Source organism: Solea senegalensis, linkage group LG2 (genome assembly GCF_019176455.1).
Source record: "Solea senegalensis isolate Sse05_10M linkage group LG2, IFAPA_SoseM_1, whole genome shotgun sequence".
NCBI classification, from domain to species: Eukaryota; Metazoa; Chordata; class Actinopteri; order Pleuronectiformes; family Soleidae; genus Solea; species Solea senegalensis.
Window position 1 is genome coordinate 20,936,611 of NC_058022.1, and position 21,264 is coordinate 20,957,874.

The 21,264-nt window shown below is 41.6% G+C and overlaps 3 protein-coding genes across 3 annotated transcripts in view; all 3 read left to right on the top strand.

Moving 5' to 3' along the window:
* The first annotated feature begins 375 nt into the window (after positions 1–375).
* On the top strand, positions 376–9,132 carry LOC122765170 (collagen alpha-3(VI) chain). The gene is made up of 9 exons (XM_044019296.1): positions 376–460; positions 739–751; positions 851–1,557; positions 3,362–3,958; positions 5,077–5,670; positions 6,148–6,780; positions 6,866–7,456; positions 7,560–8,159; positions 8,486–9,132. The coding sequence occupies exons 1-9, from the start codon at positions 376–378 to the stop codon at positions 9,130–9,132; spliced, it is 4,467 nt and encodes a 1,488-aa protein (XP_043875231.1).
* Positions 9,133–9,760: 628 nt separating this feature from the next.
* Positions 9,761–17,661, top strand: LOC122765172 (collagen alpha-3(VI) chain-like). The gene is made up of 11 exons (XM_044019299.1): positions 9,761–10,338; positions 10,453–11,043; positions 11,379–11,972; positions 12,076–12,660; positions 12,789–13,379; positions 14,015–14,095; positions 14,543–15,142; positions 15,396–15,989; positions 16,253–16,852; positions 17,106–17,225; positions 17,636–17,661. The coding sequence occupies exons 1-11, from the start codon at positions 9,813–9,815 to the stop codon at positions 17,659–17,661; spliced, it is 4,908 nt and encodes a 1,635-aa protein (XP_043875234.1). The 5' UTR covers positions 9,761–9,812.
* Positions 17,662–17,680: 19 nt separating this feature from the next.
* col6a3 (collagen, type VI, alpha 3) overlaps positions 17,681–21,264 on the top strand; it is a 35,026-nt gene continuing 31,442 nt past the window's right edge. Inside the window, 5 exon segments of the mRNA XM_044048226.1 lie at positions 17,681–17,709; positions 17,902–18,501; positions 18,755–19,348; positions 19,670–20,269; positions 20,523–21,116. Coding sequence (XP_043904161.1) covers positions 17,691–17,709; positions 17,902–18,501; positions 18,755–19,348; positions 19,670–20,269; positions 20,523–21,116 — 2,407 coding nt within the window. The 5' untranslated portion in view covers positions 17,681–17,690.

The following is a 21,264-nucleotide window of genomic DNA, read 5'->3' on the forward strand; positions in this document are numbered from 1 at the left end:
AACAGATTACAGATCCTTCTCTGTTCAGTAATATTATCTGTACATATCCTGTACATTTCATGGAAAGACTCCTGTACGTTTATTAGAGCTGCCAGAGCAGCTTGAAGGTCCGTCCCATGGAAATAATCCTACATGTTTGTTTATTTCCCTGTACTGGCGCATGTATGTGCGTACGTGACGTGAGCAGATGGAGAAGGAAGTGTATATATATATATATATATATATATATATATATATATATATATATATATGCCTGCAAATGTGAAAATAACATGTAAAACCTTTTAAAACAGGCCCCCTTTAAAACAGGAATTTGTCTATAAAACATTAATTTACAAATTTTTTGGTTTTTGCAGGTGTCCCCTTCTTATGAAGATGAGGAGACATCGGTTGTTACCGCTCTGTGCCCTCCTGGGTGTCCTGTTTGCAGGACTCCTCCCAAAACTTGATGCTCAGGAAGGTAAGTTAAAGTAATAGTTCATGTCAGCTGCATTTAGTGGTGTATGCCAGTTGCAGAAGATCTTTCTGCTTGTAATCATGGTCCAATTTTCAGTAATGCTCAATGAGATATATATTTTCTATGGTGTTTTTCTGTTTCAAAATGATTTAATGTTCATTTGTACCTAATCTAACAAAACCACAAATACTTGGTATATATTTCCATTAAAATTTACATTGTGGTTGAATTTAAAACAATATTTTTTCCAATTATTAAAATGTGTTTTTATACAAAAATAGATCTAAAGTGCCAGTCAGTGCCAGTAAGATACTTTGAATGAGAAAATAAAACTGTGCAGTCAAACATTTTAATGAAACCATCACAGTTGTATTAATGTTCTGGTACCAAAAGAAAACGTTGGTACCAAACACGAAGCATCTTTTTCACTGGTTTCAATTCTGTCCTCCAAACACTCTCTTTTGAAGATTGCGCACATGGGTTGCCAGCTGATATATACTTTCTAGTGGATTCATCATGGAGTATCGGACAGGAGAACTATGAGCATGTCAGACATTTTTTATACAGCTTGATTGAATCGATGCACCAGGTTGGAGGGGACAGGTTTAAATTTGCCCTTGTGCAGTACAATACAAGGCCTGAGACTGAGTTCCAGCTCAACAGCTATGCAACAACACAGGAAGTCCTGGCACACGTCAAGGCCATGTCCTATCGTGGTGGGGGCACCCGGACTGGCCTGGGTCTGGAATTCCTGATTCGTACCCACTTGAGCACTGCAGCAGGCAGCCGTGCTGCTGAAGGAGTGGCGCAGGTCGTGGTGGTGTTAACAGATGGGAGATCCCAGGATGACGTGTCCGAGCCAGCTCAGGTGCTGCAGCTGGCAGGCGTGGATGTGTTTGCAGTTGGAGTTCAGGATGCAGTGGAATCGGAGCTCAGGGAGATGGCTAGTCAACCACATGACATTCACGTGTTCAGTGTAGACTCTTTTCTCTCCTTGCGGAAAATAATCCAAGATTTAGTAGTGGGGCTTTGCGGCGCAGTGACCCGGTCATGGGGGGCTCCTGTGGCAAATGAGGCCCCTATGGCTGGAGGAGGGACAGGTAATGAAATGGGACCAGCATCACTACTGTACTAATGTGTCTACATGTGCAAAAATATAATACTGCACATGTGGTCATGTCTGGAATTCATTATTAACACAATCAAGTGATTTTGTTTTAACCACAGTAACCTTTCACAATCTACCTGTAAAATTAACATCACTTGTTTTGTCCTATCACATTTAATATTACCACTTTTGCCTTAGAAATCACGTTAGAATGTGCATGATTGACACCCCACTATATCTTTTTAGGGTGCTCAGTTTGTAATACAGTCACAAATACTACTTGAGCAAAGCAACATCACATTTAATAGAAGTTAAGGACAAAACATTACCATCCCATCTCAGATGCTTTTAAATATCTCTTTGTCTTTGTTTTAGTGCTGTGTTGGCATCAGGAATAATCTACATAGATTAAGAGTTTCACATGATGCCTAGGTGTAATACTGCAGGAGACAGAGGACAAAAAAACATGTAATTCACAAAACCTTTAAAGATAAACAAGGTCTCAAAGACACCCTGCTTTTAAGAAAGGTCACTCAAAATCAATGAGCTTTTAACAACAGCTAACCACGCACCACCGCTTTTGTGTCTTGCATATGTGTTTTCTTTTTATCAGTCACAATGTCTTTCTGTGTAAAACATGTGCAAATATTGCGTATTTAAAACGGTGATGAACCTGCTTGCAATCATCCTTGAACTGCAGAGGCACTGCTTTGAGAATATTGCACATCCAACTTTTAAAAATTGTCCCTGAATTACTGCAATTGAAAGAAATCTGAAGCAGCATCACATCACATCACATGATTTAACTCATTTTGATAAAGATTACATGCAATACATTCTCAAACAGTGCAACAACTGTGAACATCAAGGATGGGCCACAGGGTCATGACTGGTCAAGTCATTTGAGGTCTGTAACAAGAGTCTGCATGGAATGGCTGAACTCAATGGAGCTTAAACAAGGAACATATAAATCAATAGCTTACAGTTGTTATAAGTAACTGCAACTCGAGTTTAAAACAGGTTCTGTTATCCAAATTAAAAATATTGAAGAAGATTGTCCCCAGTTTCTCCTCCCCAGACTCAGTGTTGTTGTTGATTTAGGAACCAATCCATGACCCACAAATTAAAATTTGAATTGTAAATAAACTGGCTGTACCATTGTTGTCATTGAAGCCAGTATTTCAATCAAACATCTTTCTATAATGTCTGATGACACATTATTGTGATTTTATCACTTAATACAACACATTCCTCATATACAGTTAATTTAATTTATTTAAACAATCATTTTTTTAGATATCAGTTTATTATCATTCAAAGTCTTTCTAAGCCCTAGTTTAGCTACAACTTGAAATGCTTTAGTTTTCAGGTATCAGCACTTTAATTTTTTTTTTTTCCTATAACAATTTCTGTCAAATCTGATTCAATAAGCGAGTTATCCTTACTTGAGAAAATAGTTTAAACTGACTGTAATACTTCTGTACAGCATTTTATCAATAATTCATCTAGTTGAGTAATCCTTAACCAGTCCATAATTGAGAAAGGCTGACGTGACAGGGTCTAAAAAATAATAATGAGTCAAAATAAAATGTATTTACACTATAGAAAATCTCCTTGGTTCAGCATACATGCAGTATGATTCATTTTTCACTGTTGTTAATGATTGGTTTTCTTTGAATGTTACTTGAATGTCATGCTAGCACGAGTTCTTTGCCTCTGTCTCACTATGTTAACGCTTTCACAAGTTCCATTTTGTTTTGTTCTCTCTCTCTCTCTCTCTCTCTCTCTCTCTAAAGCACAAGATTCAGCTGACCTAGTATTCTTAATTGATGGATCACAGAATGTTGGAGCAGCAAACTTCCCCTTTGTGCGTGATTTGGTTTTGAGAATCATTGAGAACCTTGATGTGGGCAGGGACACTGTTCGTGTTGCCTTGGCCTTTTACAACTCCTCTCCAGAGATAAAGTTCTATCTAAATAGCTATGACAGCAAATCGTCAGTCCTGGAAGCTGTGAAGGGACTCACCTACTCAGGGGGCGACGACTCTAACCTGGGGGCCGCCTTGGAGGAAGTGGCCACTAGCCTTTTGAGCCAGACAGCCGGGGGAAGGGCAGATGAGGGTGTGCCCCAGATGCTGTTGGTTATCAGTGCTGGGCCTACCACTGATGATACTGGTGCTGGTGACCGGGCCCTTAAGAGGGCTGGTGTTATCACATTTGGCCTGGTGATTGGTGACACTGCCACTGAAGATCTTGAAGCAGTTGCTACAGACAAAAGTTTTGTCATGTCAGCCCTTGATTTCAGAGCAGTGGCAGACATGGGTGAACAGCTGCTCCCATACATTAAAGGAGTGGTCCAGCGCACCGTTATTGTTAACACTGAGTTCACAGAAGGTATGTAACTTCTCTGTAAATGTTGGCAAGACACTGTGGAAGGGCACTTACTAAATGAAAAGCTAGAAATGTATGTAATGTAGTGCTCAAGGTAAGATACAGTATAATTTTTGCTCAGTTTGAAATAACTACTGTATGTTCTTGGAATAAGATAACATTGTACTACTACAGTATAAGATTAAAGTATTACCTCTAATGGTGCATTCCCAACAATCAAAATATTAACATGAAATTGTTTTTCTCATTACCTTACTGGCAAAATTTGCATCACTTCATCATTTGTGTTTACTTGTGTTACCTGTACAAGTAAGGACTAAGTCATACTGTCCTTGCTGCATGTCCCCACAGCACCCCTAAGACATTTTTGCATGTAGGTATATGGCCATGGCTCCGGTTACTTTTAAAGTGAAGATGTATGAGACTGTACTCAGTCTCACATGCAATTCCAAAAGTAACAATTTGCAATCAGGATGTTGCTCCCTTTTTTATGTCCTTGGGTTGTTTGAGCCCTGAGTAGTCCATTTTTGAGCACAGGTGGTCCTCCTCAAGCAAGGTTTGATGCCTCTTCTGACCAAAACTAGAACATGCTCCCAACTAGACTAGAATGTATTGTGATACAGGGAGCATGTGCCTTGCTGTGCACTGTCGTGGACATTGGCAGATTAAAACATTTACATCACCCAAACCTCTACAGACAGACAGACTAGGACAGATGGACCTGGGCCTAAACATAGACAAAAATAGCAGTGCCAAGAATAAAATCTAAGTGCATGGCTCCCCTATATTTGAGAAAATAGGAATACAAATGTTTTTGTGTTTTAAGAATGATTGATCTTAATTGAATTAATTAACACAAATATTCTCTCTATAAATCAGCCAATATATACAGTATATAAATTATTATAACATTTAGAAGGAATACCTCTGTAGGTCATTATTAAATAACATAAATTCCAAATAAATAATTCAATAATTCAAATATATCACTCTAATAACATGAAAAAAAGTTGGAGGGCTTTGTTACCATTTAGAGATTTATTTTTGAAAAGATTAGTTTAAAAGCAATCTGAAACCAAGCTTTAATTCTCTTACTAATATTGTTTCGCTTTTCTTTACAGTCTTGGCAGTTGGAAAACGAGACATCATTTTCCTCATTGATAGTACAATGGGTGCAACTCTCATCAACTCCATACGTGAATTCATCAAAAAGTTTGTTGACACCATGCCTATTGGTCCAGATGAAGTACAAGTGGGTATAGCCCAATTCAGCAGTTCCCCCCGACTTGAGATGGATCTCAATACCTATAGATCCAGGGAAGACTTGGCTGCTGCACTGGGCACTATCAAACCAAGACCCGGACAGACGGTCAATATTGGAGCAGCCTTGGACTTTGTACGGACAAATATGCTACGGCCTGATAAGGGAAGTCGTCTTCAGCAGGGGGTACCCCAGGTTTTACTGTTGTTGACCAGTAAAAAATCCAGTGACAGTGTGATAGAACCTGCTAGGGCTCTGCAACAAATGGGTGTATTAACTATGGCTGCAGGCTCCAAATCAGCTGATGAGCAGGAGCTAAAACAGATTGCCTTTGCGGACAGTGTTGTGTTCGTTCTGAGGGACTTCCGTGGAATGACTCGCAATCCACAGCCAATTGTTAATGCACTTTCCACTCTAGCTGGTGTCGTGGTTACTGAAATACCCACTGAACCAGGTAATACGTTTTCTTCAAAACACATTTTCTCTATCTATCTATCTATCTATCTATCTATCTATCTATCTATCTATCTATCTATACAGTACATAAACAAGTGGGAATCCAAATGCAAGTTTTAATTAATTAAAAATTAGGTAATTCAATTTCTATATCCTTTGGATGCATGAAAAATTGTTCCAAGCTAACTGAACACATTTGAGATTTTGGACCCAAGTGTTAGACATTGATTTACACTTTCAATTTGATCTGAAAAAAAAAATATTGTGATAATGATGAAATTGAAACTATGTCTAATGGCAAAAGTAAGGGATTTTCCAGAAGCACAAAGCAAAGAGAACACAAGAGATTGGGACTAAACATGTATAAGCTTAAAAAACAATCACTTATCATCTGACAGAAATATAAACTGTTTTGCCTGGGTAGGGTACATTTCTGTTATTACAAATGGCTATTTTTTTCTCTGCTTTTCCTTAGTGGTGGAGATAACTACAGTGGAGACCCAAAAAGTGGTCCGAGACATTGTCTTCCTTGTCGATGGCTCAAACTACATTGGCAGTGCTAACTGGCCCTATGTGAGAGACTTCATCATCAACGTGGTCAACCAGCTAGATGTACGTCCTGAGAGGGTCCAGATTGGTCTTGTACAGTTTGCTCAAGATCCAAGAATTGAATTTTATTTGAACAGCTACAGCAATAGGCAAGATGTTGTGAACAAAATCTCTCAACTCAGGCTGACTGGAGGCTCAGTTCTGAATACAGGAGCAGCCATGAGACATACCCTTTCCAAAATGTTCCAGCCATCAACAGGGTCACGTAGAAGGCAGGGAGTCCAGCAGGTGTTGGTTCTAATCACAGGGGGTCCTTCCCAAGATGAGATTAAAAGTGTAGCTGATCAGTTGGCTCTGGGTGGCGTTTTGACCTTTACAGTCAGCTCTGGGCAAGCAGATAGCGAACTTCTGAGAACAGTCGCCTTTGTTCCAGATTTGGCTTTCCATGAAAGCAGCTTCTCTCAAATACCAGCTATGGCTGAAATAATCATGCCAAAATTAATAACAGTGGTTGGCGATACAGATATATCATACATCCCAGAGGAAATTGAAGAAACTGGTGAGTTGCCATTTATGCCATTTAAAATGTGATTATAATAAACATGTAGAACTCCCTGGTAACAATAACTTTTGCTTTCTCTCAGTTGTTTCAGGAAATGAGAGGGATGTTGCCTTCCTCATAGATGGAACAGACAATGTGCGAGCATATTTTCCCTATGTCCGGGATTTTATCGCCAAAGTAATTGAACCACTTGACATTGGGATCGACAAAGTGCGGGTTGCAGTGGTTCAACACAGTGAGAGGCCAGTACCAAATTTCTACCTTAACACTTTTAAAACCAAAGATGAGGTGATGAGAGCTGTCAATACAATGACACCTGCTGGGGGACGTAGTCTGAACACAGGATCTGCTCTAAGATTCATGAAGGACACAATCTTGGCTGGACAGCGTGGTAGCCGGGCAGCAGAAAATGTCCCACAATATCTGATTGTTTTGACTGGAGGCAAATCCAGAGATAGTGTGAAGGAATCTGCTGGTGCACTGAAGACAGGGGGAGTCGTACCATTTGGTGTTGGTGTCAGGGATGCAGACCCAAGACAGATTGAGGCCATTTCACACAACCCTTCCTTTGCCTTCAATGTGAGAGAATTCAGTGACCTTAACACTGTACCACAAAAGCTCAATACCTATGTGAGTCTTCCAAAGGAACAGCTATCTATAGTTCTTCAGCAAGGTAAGGGAAATCTCAAATCTCATGAGCATGTTAAAAATGTTGTTCTTCTCCTGCTATTTTGGTACACAACAACTGACTATTATGTGTTATGCCTCAAAACAAGGTGATGCTGTTAAAAGAGATTTTGTGTTCCTACTGGATGGCTCTGATAACACAATACATGGATTCCAAGAGATGAAACTCTTTGTCAAGAGAATAGTGGAGAACCTCTCTGTCAGCATGGGTCAGGACAGAGTATCTGTGGTTCAGTTTGCTGATAATCCTGAAGTCAGCTTTTATCTAAATTCTCATAAGACAAAGAATGACCTTGTGAATGCCATACAAAATTTGAGGCACAAGGGAGGAACGCATCATAATATTGGGGAAGCTCTCCGATTTGTGAGACACAGTGTTTTCACTTCTTCCTTGGGAAGTAGAAGACTAGAAGGAGTTCCCCAGATTTTAATTCTTCTAAGTAGCAAACCATCTACTGATAATGTACAGAGCCAAGCATTTGCTCTCAAAGAGCATGACATCATTTCAGTGGGAGTTGGAGTGGGTGATGCCAGCCTTTCAGAGTTGGAAATGATTGCCTTCAAACCTGGTTTTGTGTACAAGGTTGCAGATTTCTCCAAGTTGTCCTCAATCCTGTCACAGCTTGTTATTACAGTGAACATGCACAAAAAAAACGAGGAAACAGTGACTGAAACCTCTGATTTAGTAGGTAAGAACTGCACATTTATAATGATTGATGATGGCAAATGTTGGTACATCATTCTATTGCACAATTATGAATACTGCTATCTATCTATCTATCTATCTATCTATCTATCTATCTATCTATCTATCTATCTAGCTATCTATCTATCTATCTATCTATCTATCTATTTATCTATCTATCTGTCTATCTATCTTTCGTCTAGTTTTTTGAGCAATACTTTTTCAAAAAGCAGTTTCAGAGGTCATTTGTGTGCTTGCATTGCATTTTGTCTGAGTTTCTTATTAGTCATTCTAATGAGGAACAAGTGTACAAAAATCTTCAATGTGCAGTCCATAAATTTTCTTTCTGTCTGTACATGTATCACCTTGTTGATGCAGAGAGCAAAAAGAGGGACATAGTGTTTCTCCTCGATGGGTCAGATAACTCCAGAAATGCACTCCCTGCTATTCGTGAGTTTATCAGAAGAATGGCAGAAGAGCTTGTCACTGATGAAGATGAGGTTCGAATAGCAGTTGTGCTGTATAGTGATGATACCTCAGTTTACTTCAACTTGAAAACTCACAGATCCAAAAAGGCTGTCATCTATGCAGTGAGAAGTCTTCGCCATAAAGGAGGAAGACGTCGGAACACTGGGGCTGCTCTTCAGTATGTGCGAAACCATGTTTTTACAGACTCATCTGGGAGTAGACAACTAGAGGGTGTCCCTCAGATTCTGCTTTTACTGACTGGAGGCAAATCCAATGATGATGTTAGCAGAGCTGCTTTAGAGCTTAAACAAATCAGTGTCTTAACTATTGCCATTGGAATGAAAAATGCAAAACAGGAGGAGCTTCAACAAATTGCCCTCTCATCCACATTCCTTTTCAATCTGCCTGTCTTTGGTGAACTTCTGTCCATTCAGCCAGATGTAGCTGCAATTGTCCAGTCAAAAATACAAATTGAACCACGTACCGTTGTAGGTAAGATGTGTTTCTAATTTGTAGTTGAATCACACTCCCATTTACCTCTTAAGGCCTTTCATATTGTCGATCATATTTTGAAGTGCTGCAATGAAACTGCATCATCCTCAGAAGAACGGCGATCAGTTTCATGAACTGCAATGAAACTGGGTCATCCTGTGTAGAATGTCAATATGTTTCATGTTCTTCAAAATGTCTCCCCTAGGTAGACAATTTCCTTTATACCTTTTCTTGTTGGGCACTTAGCCCATTTCTTCATGTGCCTTGGACATTCACAAGTGGAGTCAGTTGGAGTTACTTGTTTTCCTTTTATTCTTAAGCTCTTTCTTGAGCCAATGATAACTACATCATTGCCTGAATTTTCAGAATTGAAGAACACAAGAAAAGTCTATCTTTTCAGCGTCTGCCACCTTTTCTTTGAGAACAGGGATTGCGTACCTTTTAATTTCATTTTCTTTGTCAGTTATTCTTTTAGTCTTCAATTTTTTTCCACATTTTGCCATTTAAACACCCTGCTTGTTGCAATAGCTTAAACTATAATTTCATCATACAAGTATAATGATTGCACTGTTGTTTGATGGTCTGTGATTATTAAACAACGTTTTCTGATTCTTTTCTAGTTGAATTAGTGTCCCCTCAAAGAGACATAGTGTTTCTATTGGATGGGTCAGATGAAACACGGACAGGCTTCCCAGCAATGAAAAGCTTTGTCCAAAAAGTGGTAGAAACACTCAGCATTGGTGAAAACAAAGACCGTGTTTCTGTGATCCAGTACAGCAGAGATCCACAGACACATTTCAATTTGAACACCCACATGGAAAAACAAGATGTTCTTAATGCTATCCAGCAGTTGAACCATAAAGGGGGAAGTCCCCGCCACACTGGGACAGCTTTGGACTATGTGAGAGAGAAAGCCTTTGCTGACACCTCAGGGAGTAGGCACCAAGAAGGTATCCCTCAAATATTGATTCTATTGAGTGGCGGAAAATCTGAGGATGATGTTGAAAGTGCAGCTGTGGCTCTAAAACAGGACAAGGTTGTTCCATTCTGTGTAGGTACAAGAAATGCAGACATACTTGAGCTCCAAATGATAGCACATAATCCTTCCTATTCTTTTACTGTACTTCGATTTGATGATATTGGGAGCATCCACCAACAACTTATGTCATTTGTGAAACGGGTGCCTCGACAGCAGCCAAGGCTAAAATCACAAAGTGCATTAGGTAAGACTATCTATCTATCTATCTATCTATCTATCTATCTATCTATCTATCAACCTAATAATTCAGTGTGTAATTAACTGAGCACCATCCCTCTGTCTATTAATGGTTCTCAAGGTCAAACTGGATCCATTCAGCGTGATGTTGTATTTTTACTGGATTCCTCAGATGAAATGCAAATTGAATTTCAAGGAATGCTTGGCTTTGTTGAGAGAATGGTAGCGAAGCTCAATGTGGATGATGGCAATGACCGTGTTTCAGTGGTGCAGTACAGCAGGAGCCCCTCTGCAGATTTTTTTCTGAACACATACAAAACACAACAGAATGTTGTGGACAATGTGCAACATCTCAGGCATAAAGGAGGCAGACCTCTCAATACTGGTGCAGCCCTCCAGTACGTCAAGGATAATATTTTTACAGCCTCTTCTGGAAGTAGGCACCAACAGGGAGTTCCTCAGTTTTTGGTTCTCATAACTGGTGGGCGGTCCAATGATGATGTCAGAAAAGCTGTGGAAAATCTAAAAGAAATTGGTGTGATGGTGTTTGTCTTTGGAATAAAGAGTGCTGATATTCTTGAGGCTCAGACAATTTCACAGGAATCAAGTCGAGCTTTCTTTGCAGCCGATTCCAGTGGTCTTTCACAGATTGAACCATTATTGACTGACACAAAGAATGGTGAAACCCCAGCTCTCACACCGACATCATATGGTAAGATTGCAATGACCTTACAGATCTTACACATCACACATTTAATGCACTGTCACAGTTGTGTTGATTAGTTATCTCATTTTGATTCAGCATTAATAAAGGAACCCTTGGTAGTTTGATCAATATTACTGTATTAAGATATCCTACTGTATTCTGTCAAGCATAGACTAGACATAGTGAATTGTGCTGGGGTGTGAACTGCGTCAAGAAAAATGGTCTGTTAAAATAGCAATGCAAGTAGTGCATATAGGATTAGTGAACATTTGCAGCACAATAAGACTTATCACCACAAATGTAATCATCATAACTTTATTTACCTACCTGTCTGATTCCAGATTCCAGCAGAAGAGATGTTGTATTCTTGCTTGATGGTTCTGATGACTCTCAACAAAGATTCCCAGATATTCAAGACTTTGTGGCGAGAATAGTGACAGAGCTAAACATCAATGCAAACAATGATCATGTGGCTGTGGTTCAGTACAGTAACACAGCAGAAATAAATTTTGATTTGGGACGTTATTTGACAGAGGATGATGTGCTCAAAGCAGTAAGAGGTCTACGTCACAAAGGTGGCTATCCTCACAACACTGGAGCAGCTCTTCAATATGTGAGGGACCACATATTTACTTCTGAGTCAGGTAGTAGAATCCAAGAAGGAGTTCCACAGATACTTGTACTGCTGAGTGGTGGAAGATCTGGAGATGACATAAGAACCCCAGTCAAAATGCTGAAAGAGATTGGCATCATCTCAATCGCCATTGGAACAATTCATGCTGACACCTTAGAGCTTCAGACCATATCTCGTGAACCCACTTATGCACTCTCAATTACTGATTATGAAGAACTTCCCTCTGCTACACGGGATGTGTTGTCATTGATGAGAGAGGCATCCCACCATATAGAAGAAAGGGTTCCCACAAATGGTTTTGGTAATATATCATGATTTTATCTCTTCACCATTGGTTTTTTTTAAAAGAGAGGAAATTAAAAGAGAGGAAAACTTAATCTCCACATTTTTATTTTTTTTTGCAGATTCTAAGAAAAATGATGTAGTGTTTCTTATTGATGGATCATATGACTCACGGAATGGCTTTGAAGAGATACGAGGATTTGTAGAAAAAGTTGTTGAAAGTTTAAATATAGGTGAAAATCGAGACCAAGTGGCTGTTGTTCAATATAACCGTGATGCCACGGTGAATTTCTACTTGAATTCCTATTCATCCAAGAATGATGTGATGAGTTCTATTAGAACAATGAGGCACAAGTTGGGACGGCCACTCAATATTGGCAAAGCACTGGCATTTGTCAAGGATAATGTCTTTGCTGCTTCTGTTGGTGGCAGACGTGAAGATTCAGTGCCCCAGTATCTGTATGTTTTTAGTGGTGGCCGATCAGGGGATGATGTCAGAGGACCAGCACAGTCGCTCAAAGAAAATGGAATAAAGACATTTAGTATTGGAACAGAGAATGCTGATACCTTGGAAATGCAAACCATTTCTTTGACACCTGCACACTATTTCCATGTCACAAACTTCAATAATCTGCAAAGTTTACATCCGTCTTTGGAAACAGCACTGAAGGGTAATCAAGAAACAACACAAATTCCAGGTGTTATTGGTAAGAACAATAATGCTCACTTAAACCTCACATAAAAAGTAAATGATTACGATTGAGATATTTTTTTAAATGTTTCTGTATGCTGCAAATACATTACTATTGTAAATATTTGTTTGTATCCATTTCAGACAGAATTGCAGAATTAGAACTTGCTGATATTGTTTTCCTATTGGATGCATCTGATGAAACGCAAGCAAGTGAAATACTTGTTTTGGATTTTGTCAGAGAATTTGTCAAGCAAACAGAAATTGGTCCAAGCAAAGTACAAGTTGCTTTGGTTCAGTACAGTACAGAACCCACAATTAATTTTCTACTGAACACATACTCACTAAGAGATGCCGTCATGAGTCATTTGAGCAATGTGAAACTCAAAGGCGGTTCCAGTTTGAACACTGGAATAGCCCTGGATTATGTGAAGAACAATGTGTTGACTGTTTCATCTGGAAGCAGAGCCCAGCAGGGAGTCCCACAGATATTAATTCTTTTAAGTGGTAGAAAATCAGACGATGATGTCTTGACTCCTGTGGACCAGCTGAGAAAGGCTGGGATTGTCCTTTTCAATATTGGGGTTAATAATGCAGACAGAATGGAGCTGGAGCAATTCGCTCAGAGTCCAAAGGCATTGTTTTTTATCAAGGAGAAGTCTGACATTCCCCTTATGAAAGAACGTTTGCTCTCAGCCATTGCATCTCACAAAGGCACATTCATCCCTGGTGTAGGTGAGTAAAAACATGCATTCATGTTGTGTGCATGTCTGTATGTTTGCCTGGTTTTCAGTTCAATTGTAATCCTATTCCTGATGAAATAAATACAATTAATATGATTGTATGTTTGTGGGCTTTTCCAGGATCAAGCTCAGGAATAAATAGAGATATTGTGTTTCTCATTGATGGATCTGATGATGTCAGGAGTAGATTCTCTGCTATACGAGAATTTGTTGCAAAAATGGTTGACCACTTTGACCTGGACCAAGGAAAAGATCAAGTTGCTGTTGTACAGTATAGCAACAATGCTGAACTCAGTTTTAATCTGAATACTTACAACACAAAAGAAGATGTTCTTAAGTATGTCAGAAACCTGAAACTAAAAGGTGGGAGGCCACATTATATTGGAGCAGCACTCCAGTTTGTGAAGGATAATGTCTTCGTTTCAAATGCTGGAGGTCGACATCATGAAGGTGCAAAGCAAATACTTGTCATATTGGCTGGTGGAAGATCTAGAGATTCTCCACAAGGACCAGCAAGTATGCTAAAGGATGCAGGAGTTGTCACATTTGCAGTTGGATCAAGAAAATCAAATTTAGCTGAAATGCAAGTAATTTCCTCGAACAGAAATTATACTTATTCAGTTCCAGATTTTGGTAATCTCCCTCACATTCATCAACGTTTAATGAATCATATAATGCAAGTGGGAGTTGAGGAAGAAACAAAAAATGGTAAGAATTAAGATTGTTTTAATAATGATTTAAATCAATCACCTTAGCTAGTGATGATTTAATACATTTACATTTTTCAGTTTCAAGTTTTCATTTTTAGATCAATGTCAAGATATATGAATTTCTCTTGGGTCTGATAATATCTCAAATTTGTTTTCAGCCATTCAGAATTTTCTGTAGAAAGTAAAACTGATATTTTAAATTGATTGACATAATGCAATCACAACAAAGTAGAAAACCATTGTTTAAGATGTCCACCAACAAGTGACATAGTACATTTGTGATGGACTTCCCAAAACAAAACATGAGATACGGAAATGGCACAACATAACTAATTTAACTAATTATATAATACAAATATGTTTAAAGAAAGAATAAGTTTGATTAAAATCAAACACTTGAATGTTTCACCATCATAATGTAAGTTTGTAATGTCATGTTTTCTAGTGGAGAAAAAAAGAGCTGGGAGGGATGTTGTGTTCTTGTTGGATGGATCTGATGGTACGAGAACAGGATTCCCAGCTATGCAAGTCTTTGTGCAAAGAGTAGTAGAGACACTCAGTGTGGATGACAACAAAGACCGAGTCTCAGTGGTTCAGTACAGCAGAGATCCAGCCGTCCACTTCTATCTGAACACATACACAACAAAAGGCGAGATCCTTGACACCGTCAGAGGCTTGAGGCACAAAGGCGGGCAACCCCTCAACACTGGAGCAGCTCTCCAGTACTTGAGAGATAATGTATTTGCGGCCTCTGCTGGAAGCAGGCTCCTGGATGGAGTTCCACAGGTGCTAATTCTGCTAAGCGGGGGAAGGTCTTATGACAGTGTCGATGCCCCAGCCTCTGCTCTCAAACAGCAGGGCATCTTTGTGATTGGCATTGGAAGAAGGGGCTCTGATTTTGGGGAGCTGCAGAAGATATCACATGACCCTGGTGTTGCTCTAAAAGTGTCTGAATTCACTGACCTTCCCACTGTCCAGCAGCAGCTTCAGTCCTCCTTGGAGACTGCAGTTATCGACGTCAGCCCAGAATCACCCACAGTACTTGGTATGTTAACTAGCGAGACGGCTTTCCAACTGTGACTTGTTTCGCCTACACTTAGGGAGAGAAATAAAGTCTGAGTGTTGATCATATTCCATTTGTGCAGTAAAGGAGACGCTTCGGCTTGGCTTTTGCCATGTGCAACTGAAGCAGTTAAAAAAAAAGGAGAGGAGATAGAGTTTTACTTTATGATGATTAGTTCACAAACGTCGTCTTTGAAATGGTTGTTTCATTTCTTTGCCTTTTTATCTTTTCTCAGTTGACACTGCCAAAAAGGATATCGTATTCCTTCTGGATGGTTCTGATGGCACAAGGAATGCCTTCCCTGCCATGCTCGATTTTGTTGAGAAAGTGGTGGAGAAACTGAAAGTGGGCGCAAACAAAGACCGCGTGTCTGTGGTCCAGTACAGCAGAGATGCAGAGGCTCATTTCCATCTGAACACATACACCACAAAAGAGGATATCGTGGATTCAGTCAGGGGGCTGAGACACAGAGGAGGTAGACCTCTTAACACTGGGGCAGCCCTCCAGTACGCCAGGGACAATGTCTTTACAAACTCCTCCGGGAGTAGACGGCTGCAAGGTGTCCCACAGATGTTGATCCTACTCAATGGCGGAAGGTCTTTTGACAGTGTTGATGCCCCAGCCTCTGCTCTCAAAAAGCAGGGCATCTTTGTGATTGGCATTGGAGCAAGGGGCTCTGATGTCGGGGAGCTGCAGAGGATATCATATGACCCTAGTGTTGCTCTAAAAGTGTCTGAGTTCACCGACCTCCCCAGTGTCCAAGAACAGCTCTCCTCTGTAATGAGCACAGTGCTAGTAAGGGCCACGGCCATGACACCGACAGTAACTGGTAAGAAAGTGACTTATTTATGCAAAGATGTAAAATCCAATTGTCCATCCATCACCCATTGTCTCCCTCTTTGTCATCCACATGAGGGTTGCGGGGTTGCTAGTGCCAATCCCAACCAGTAACACCTTGACAAAAATATTTTTTTACCAGCTTAGCTATGGGAGGGTTGTATGAACCTTGGGGGAAACATTTACCGTCATACTTTGACACAGGAAAAGTTTAAGATAGGAACCTAATCATGTCTGAATTCTTATGTTTCTTAGTGGAGAAAAAACCCACTGGGAGGGATGTTGTGTTCTTGTTGGATGGATCTGATGATACTAGAACAGGATTCCCAGCTATGCAAGACTTTGTGCAAAGAGTAGTAGAGACACTCAGTGTGGATGACAACAAAGACCGAGTCTCAGTGGTTCAGTACAGCAGAGATCCAGCTGTCCACTTCTATCTGAACACATACACAACAAAAGGCGAGATCCTTGACACCGTCAGAGGCTTGAGGCACAAAGGCGGGCGACCCCTCAACACTGGAGCAGCTCTCCAGTACTTGAGAGATAATGTCTTTGCGACCTCTGCTGGAAGCAGGCGCCTGGATGGAGTTCCACAGGTGCTAATTCTGCTAAGCGGGGGAAGGTCTTATGACAGTGTCGATGCCCCAGCCTCTGCTCTCAAACAGCAGGGCATCTTTGTGATTGGCATTGGAAGAAGGGGCTCTGATTTTGGGGAGCTGCAGAAGATATCACATGACCCTGGTGTTGCTCTAAAAGTGTCTGAATTCACTGACCTTCCCACTGTCCAGCAGCAGCTTCAGTCCTCCTTGGAGACTGCAGTTATCGACGTCAGCCCAGAATCACCCACAGTACTTGGTATGTTAACTAGCGAGACCGTTTTCCAACTGTGACTTGTTTCGCCTACACTTAGGGAGAGAAATAAAGTCTGAGTGTTGATCATATTCCATTTGTGCAGTAAAGGAGACGCTTCGGCTTGGCTTTTGCCATGTGCAACTGAAGCAGTTAAAAAAAAAGGAGAGGAGATAGAGTTTTACTTTATGATGATTAGTTCACAAACGTCGTCTTTGAAATGGTTGTTTCATTTCTTTGCCTTTTTATCTTTTCTCAGTTGACACTGCCAAAAAGGATATCGTATTCCTTCTGGATGGTTCTGATGGCACAAGGAATGCCTTCCCTGCCATGCTCGATTTTGTTGAGAAAGTGGTGGAGAAACTGAAAGTGGGCGAAAGTGGGCGCAAACAAAGATCGCGTGTCTGTGGTCCAGTACAGCAGAGATGCAGAGGCCCATTTCCATCTGAACACATACACCACAAAAGAGGATATTGTGGATTCAATCAGGGGGCTGAGACACAGAGGAGGTAGACCCCTTAACACTGGGGCAGCCCTCCAGTACGCCAGGGACAATGTCTTTACAAACTCCTCCGGGAGTAGACGGCTGCAAGGTGTCCCACAGATGTTGATCCTACTCAATGGCGGAAGGTCTTTTGCCAGTGTTGATGCCCCAGCCTCTGCTCTCAAAAAGCAGGGCATCTTTGTGATTGGCATTGGAGCAAGGGGCTCTGATGTCGGGGAGCTGCAGAGGATATCATATGACCCTAGTGTTGCTCTAAAAGTGTCTGAGTTCACCGACCTCCCCAGTGTCCAAGAACAGCTCTCCTCTGTAATGAGCACAGTGCGAGTAAGGGCCACGGCCATGACACCGACAGTAACTGGTAAGAAAGTGACTTATTTATGCAAAGATGTAAAGTGAAGATAATTGCAATCCATCACCCATTGTCAATCCATCACCCATTGTCTCCCTCTTTGTCATCCACATGAGGGTTGCGGGGTTGCTAGTGCCAATCCCGTCTAACATCTACAATGAGATAGGAACCTAATCATGTCTGAATTCTTATGTTTCTTAGTGGAGAAAAAACCCGCTGGGAGGGATGTTGTGTTCTTGTTGGATGGATCTGATGATACTAGAACAGGATTCCCAGCTATGCAAGACTTTGTGCAAAGAGTAGTAGAGACACTCAGTGTGGATGACAACAAAGACCGAGTCTCAGTGGTTCAGTACAGCAGAGATCCAGCTGTCCACTTCTATCTGAACACATACACAACAAAAGGCGATATCCTTGACACCGTCAGAGGCTTGAGGCACAAAGGCGGGCGACCCCTCAACACTGGAGCAGCTCTCCAGTACTTGAGAGATAATGTCTTTGCGGCCTCTGCTGGAAGCAGGCGCCTGGATGGAGTTCCACAGGTGCTAATTCTGCTAAGCGGGGGAAGGTCTTATGACAGTGTCGATGCCCCAGCCTCTGCTCTCAAACAGCAGGGCATCTTTGTGATTGGCATTGGAAGAAGGGGCTCTGATTTTGGGGAGCTGCAGAAGATATCACATGACCCTGGTGTTGCTCTAAAAGTGTCTGAATTCACTGACCTTCCCACTGTCCAGCAGCAGCTTCAGTCCTCCTTGGAGACTGCAGTTATCGACGTCAGCCCAGAATCACCCACAGTACTTGGTATGTTAACTAGCGAGACCGCTTTCCAACTGTGACTTGTTTCGCCTACACTTAGGGAGAGAAATAAAGTCTGAGTGTTGATCATATTCCATTTGTGCAGTAAAGGAGACGCTTCGGCTTGGCTTTTGCCATGTGCAACTGAAGCAGTTAAAAAAAAAGGAGAGGAGATAGAGTTTTACTTTATGATGATTAGTTCACAAACGTCGTCTTTGAAATGGTTGTTTCATTTCTTTGCCTTTTTATCTTTTCTCAGTTGACACTGCCAAAAAGGATATCGTATTCCTTCTGGATGGTTCTGATGGCACAAGGAATGCCTTCCCTGCCATGCTCGATTTTGTTGAGAAAGTGGTGGAGAAACTGAAAGTGGGCGCAAACAAAGACCGCGTGTCTGTGGTCCAGTACAGCAGAGATGCAGAGGCCCATTTCCATCTGAACACATACACCACAAAAGAGGATATTGTGGATTCAGTCAGGGGGCTGAGACACAGAGGAGGTAGACCCCTTAACACTGGGGCAGCCCTCCAGTACGCCAGGGACAATGTCTTTACAAACTCCTCCGGGAGTAGACGGCTGCAAGGTGTCCCACAGATGTTGATCCTACTCAATGGCGGAAGGTCTTTTGACAGTGTTGATGCCCCAGCCTCTGCTCTCAAAAAGCAGGGCATCTTTGTGATTGGCATTGGAGCAAGGGGCTCTGATGTCGGGGAGCTGCAGAGGATATCATATGACCCTAGTGTTGCTCTAAAAGTGTCTGAGTTCACCGACCTCCCCAGTGTCCAAGAACAGCTCTCCTCTGTAATGAGCACAGTGCTAGTAAGGGCCACGGCCATGACACCGACAGTAACTGGTAAGAAAGTGACTTATTTATGCAAAGATGTAAAGTGAAGATAATTGCAATCCATCACCCATTGTCAATCCATCACCCATTGTCTCCCTCTTTGTCATCCACATGAGGGTTGCGGGGTTGCTAGTGCCAATCCCATCTAACATCTACAATGTTTTTGACGACATTAAAATCAACCAGTAACACCTTGACAAAAATATTTTTTTACCAGCTTAGCTATGGGAGGGTTGTATGAACCTTGGGGGAAACATTTACCGTCATACTTTGACACAGGAAAAGTTTAAGATAGGAACCTAATCATGTCTGAATTCTTATGTTTCTTAGTGGAGAAAAAACCCGCTGGGAGGGATGTTGTGTTCTTGTTGGATGGATCTGATGATACTAGAACAGGATTCCCAGCTATGCAAGACTTTGTGCAAAGAGTAGTAGAGACACTCAGTGTGGATGACAACAAAGACCGAGTCTCAGTGGTTCAGTACAGCAGAGATCCAGCTGTCCACTTCTATCTGAACACATACACAACAAAAGGCGAGATCCTTGACACCGTCAGAGGCTTGAGGCACAAAGGCGGGCGACCCCTCAACACTGGAGCAGCTCTCCAGTACTTGAGAGATAATGTCTTTGCGACCTCTGCTGGAAGCAGGCGCCTGGATGGAGTTCCACAGGTGCTAATTCTGCTAAGCGGGGGAAGGTCTTATGACAGTGTCGATGCCCCAGCCTCTGCTCTCAAACAGCAGGGCATCTTTGTGATTGGCATTGGAAGAAGGGGCTCTGATTTTGGGGAGCTGCAGAAGATATCACATGACCCTGGTGTTGCTCTAAAAGTGTCTGAATTCACTGACCTTCCCACTGTCCAGCAGCAGCTTCAGTCCTCCTTGGAGACTGCAGTTATCGACGTCAGCCCAGAATCACCCACAGTACTTGGTATGTTAACTAGCGAGACGGCTTTCCAACTGTGACTTGTTTCGCCTACACTTAGGGAGAGAAATAAAGTCTGAGTGTTGATCATATTCCATTTGTGCAGTAAAGGAGACACTTCGGCTTGGCTTTTGCCATGTGCAACTGAAGCAGTTAAAAAAAAAGGAGAGGAGATAGAGTTTTACTTTATGATGATTAGTTCACAAACGTCGTCTTTGAAATGGTTGTTTCATTTCTTTGCCTTTTTATCTTTTCTCAGTTGACACTGCCAAAAAGGATATCGTATTCCTTCTGGATGGTTCTGATGGCACAAGGAATGCCTTCCCTGCCATGCTCGATTTTGTTGAGAAAGTGGTGGAGAAACTGAAAGTGGGCGCAAACAAAGACCGCGTGTCTGTGGTCCAGTACAGCAGAGATGCAGAGGCCCATTTCCATCTGAACACATACACCACAAAAGAGGATATTGTGGATTCAGTCAGGGGGCTGAGACACAGAGGAGGTAGACCCCTTAACACTGGGGCAGCCCTCCAGTACGCCAGGGACAATGTCTTTACAAACTCCTCCGGGAGTAGACGGCTGCAAGGTGTCCCACAGATGTTGATCCTACTCAATGGCGGAAGGTCTTTTGACAGTGTTGATGCCCCAGCCTCTGCTCTCAAAAAGCAGGGCATCTTTGTGATTGGCATTGGAGCAAGGGGCTCTGATGTCGGGGAGCTGCAGAGGATATCATATGACCCTAGTGTTGCTCTAAAAGTGTCTGAGTTCACCGACCTCCCCAGTGTCCAAGAACAGCTCTCCTCTGTAATGAGCACAGTGCTAGTAAGGGCCACGGCCATGACACCGACAGTAACTGGTAAGAAAGTGACTTATTTATGCAAAGATGTAAAGTGAAGATAATTGCAATCCATCACCCATTGTCAATCCATCACTCATTGTCTCCCTCTTTGTCATCCACATGAGGGTTGCGGGGTTGCTAGTGCCAATCCCATCTAACATCTACA

What these genes read in the sequence shown, in the direction of transcription:
- LOC122765170 (XM_044019296.1), top strand. Translation starts at nt 376, where the DNA reads ATGAGGAGACATCGGTTGTTACCGCTCTGTGCCCTCCTGGGTGTCCTG. An exon ending in TGAAATACCCACTGAACCAG is followed by an intron (nt 5,671 to 6,147) that starts GTAATACGTTTT and finishes GCTTTTCCTTAG; the next exon opens with TGGTGGAGATAACTACAGTG. An exon ending in ATCTATAGTTCTTCAGCAAG is followed by an intron (nt 7,457 to 7,559) that starts GTAAGGGAAATC and finishes CCTCAAAACAAG; the next exon opens with GTGATGCTGTTAAAAGAGAT.
- LOC122765172 (XM_044019299.1), top strand. Translation starts at nt 9,813, where the DNA reads ATGAAAAGCTTTGTCCAAAAAGTGGTAGAAACACTCAGCATTGGTGAA. An exon ending in ACAAATTCCAGGTGTTATTG is followed by an intron (nt 12,661 to 12,788) that starts GTAAGAACAATA and finishes TATCCATTTCAG; the next exon opens with ACAGAATTGCAGAATTAGAA. An exon ending in TGAGGAAGAAACAAAAAATG is followed by an intron (nt 14,096 to 14,542) that starts GTAAGAATTAAG and finishes CATGTTTTCTAG; the next exon opens with TGGAGAAAAAAAGAGCTGGG.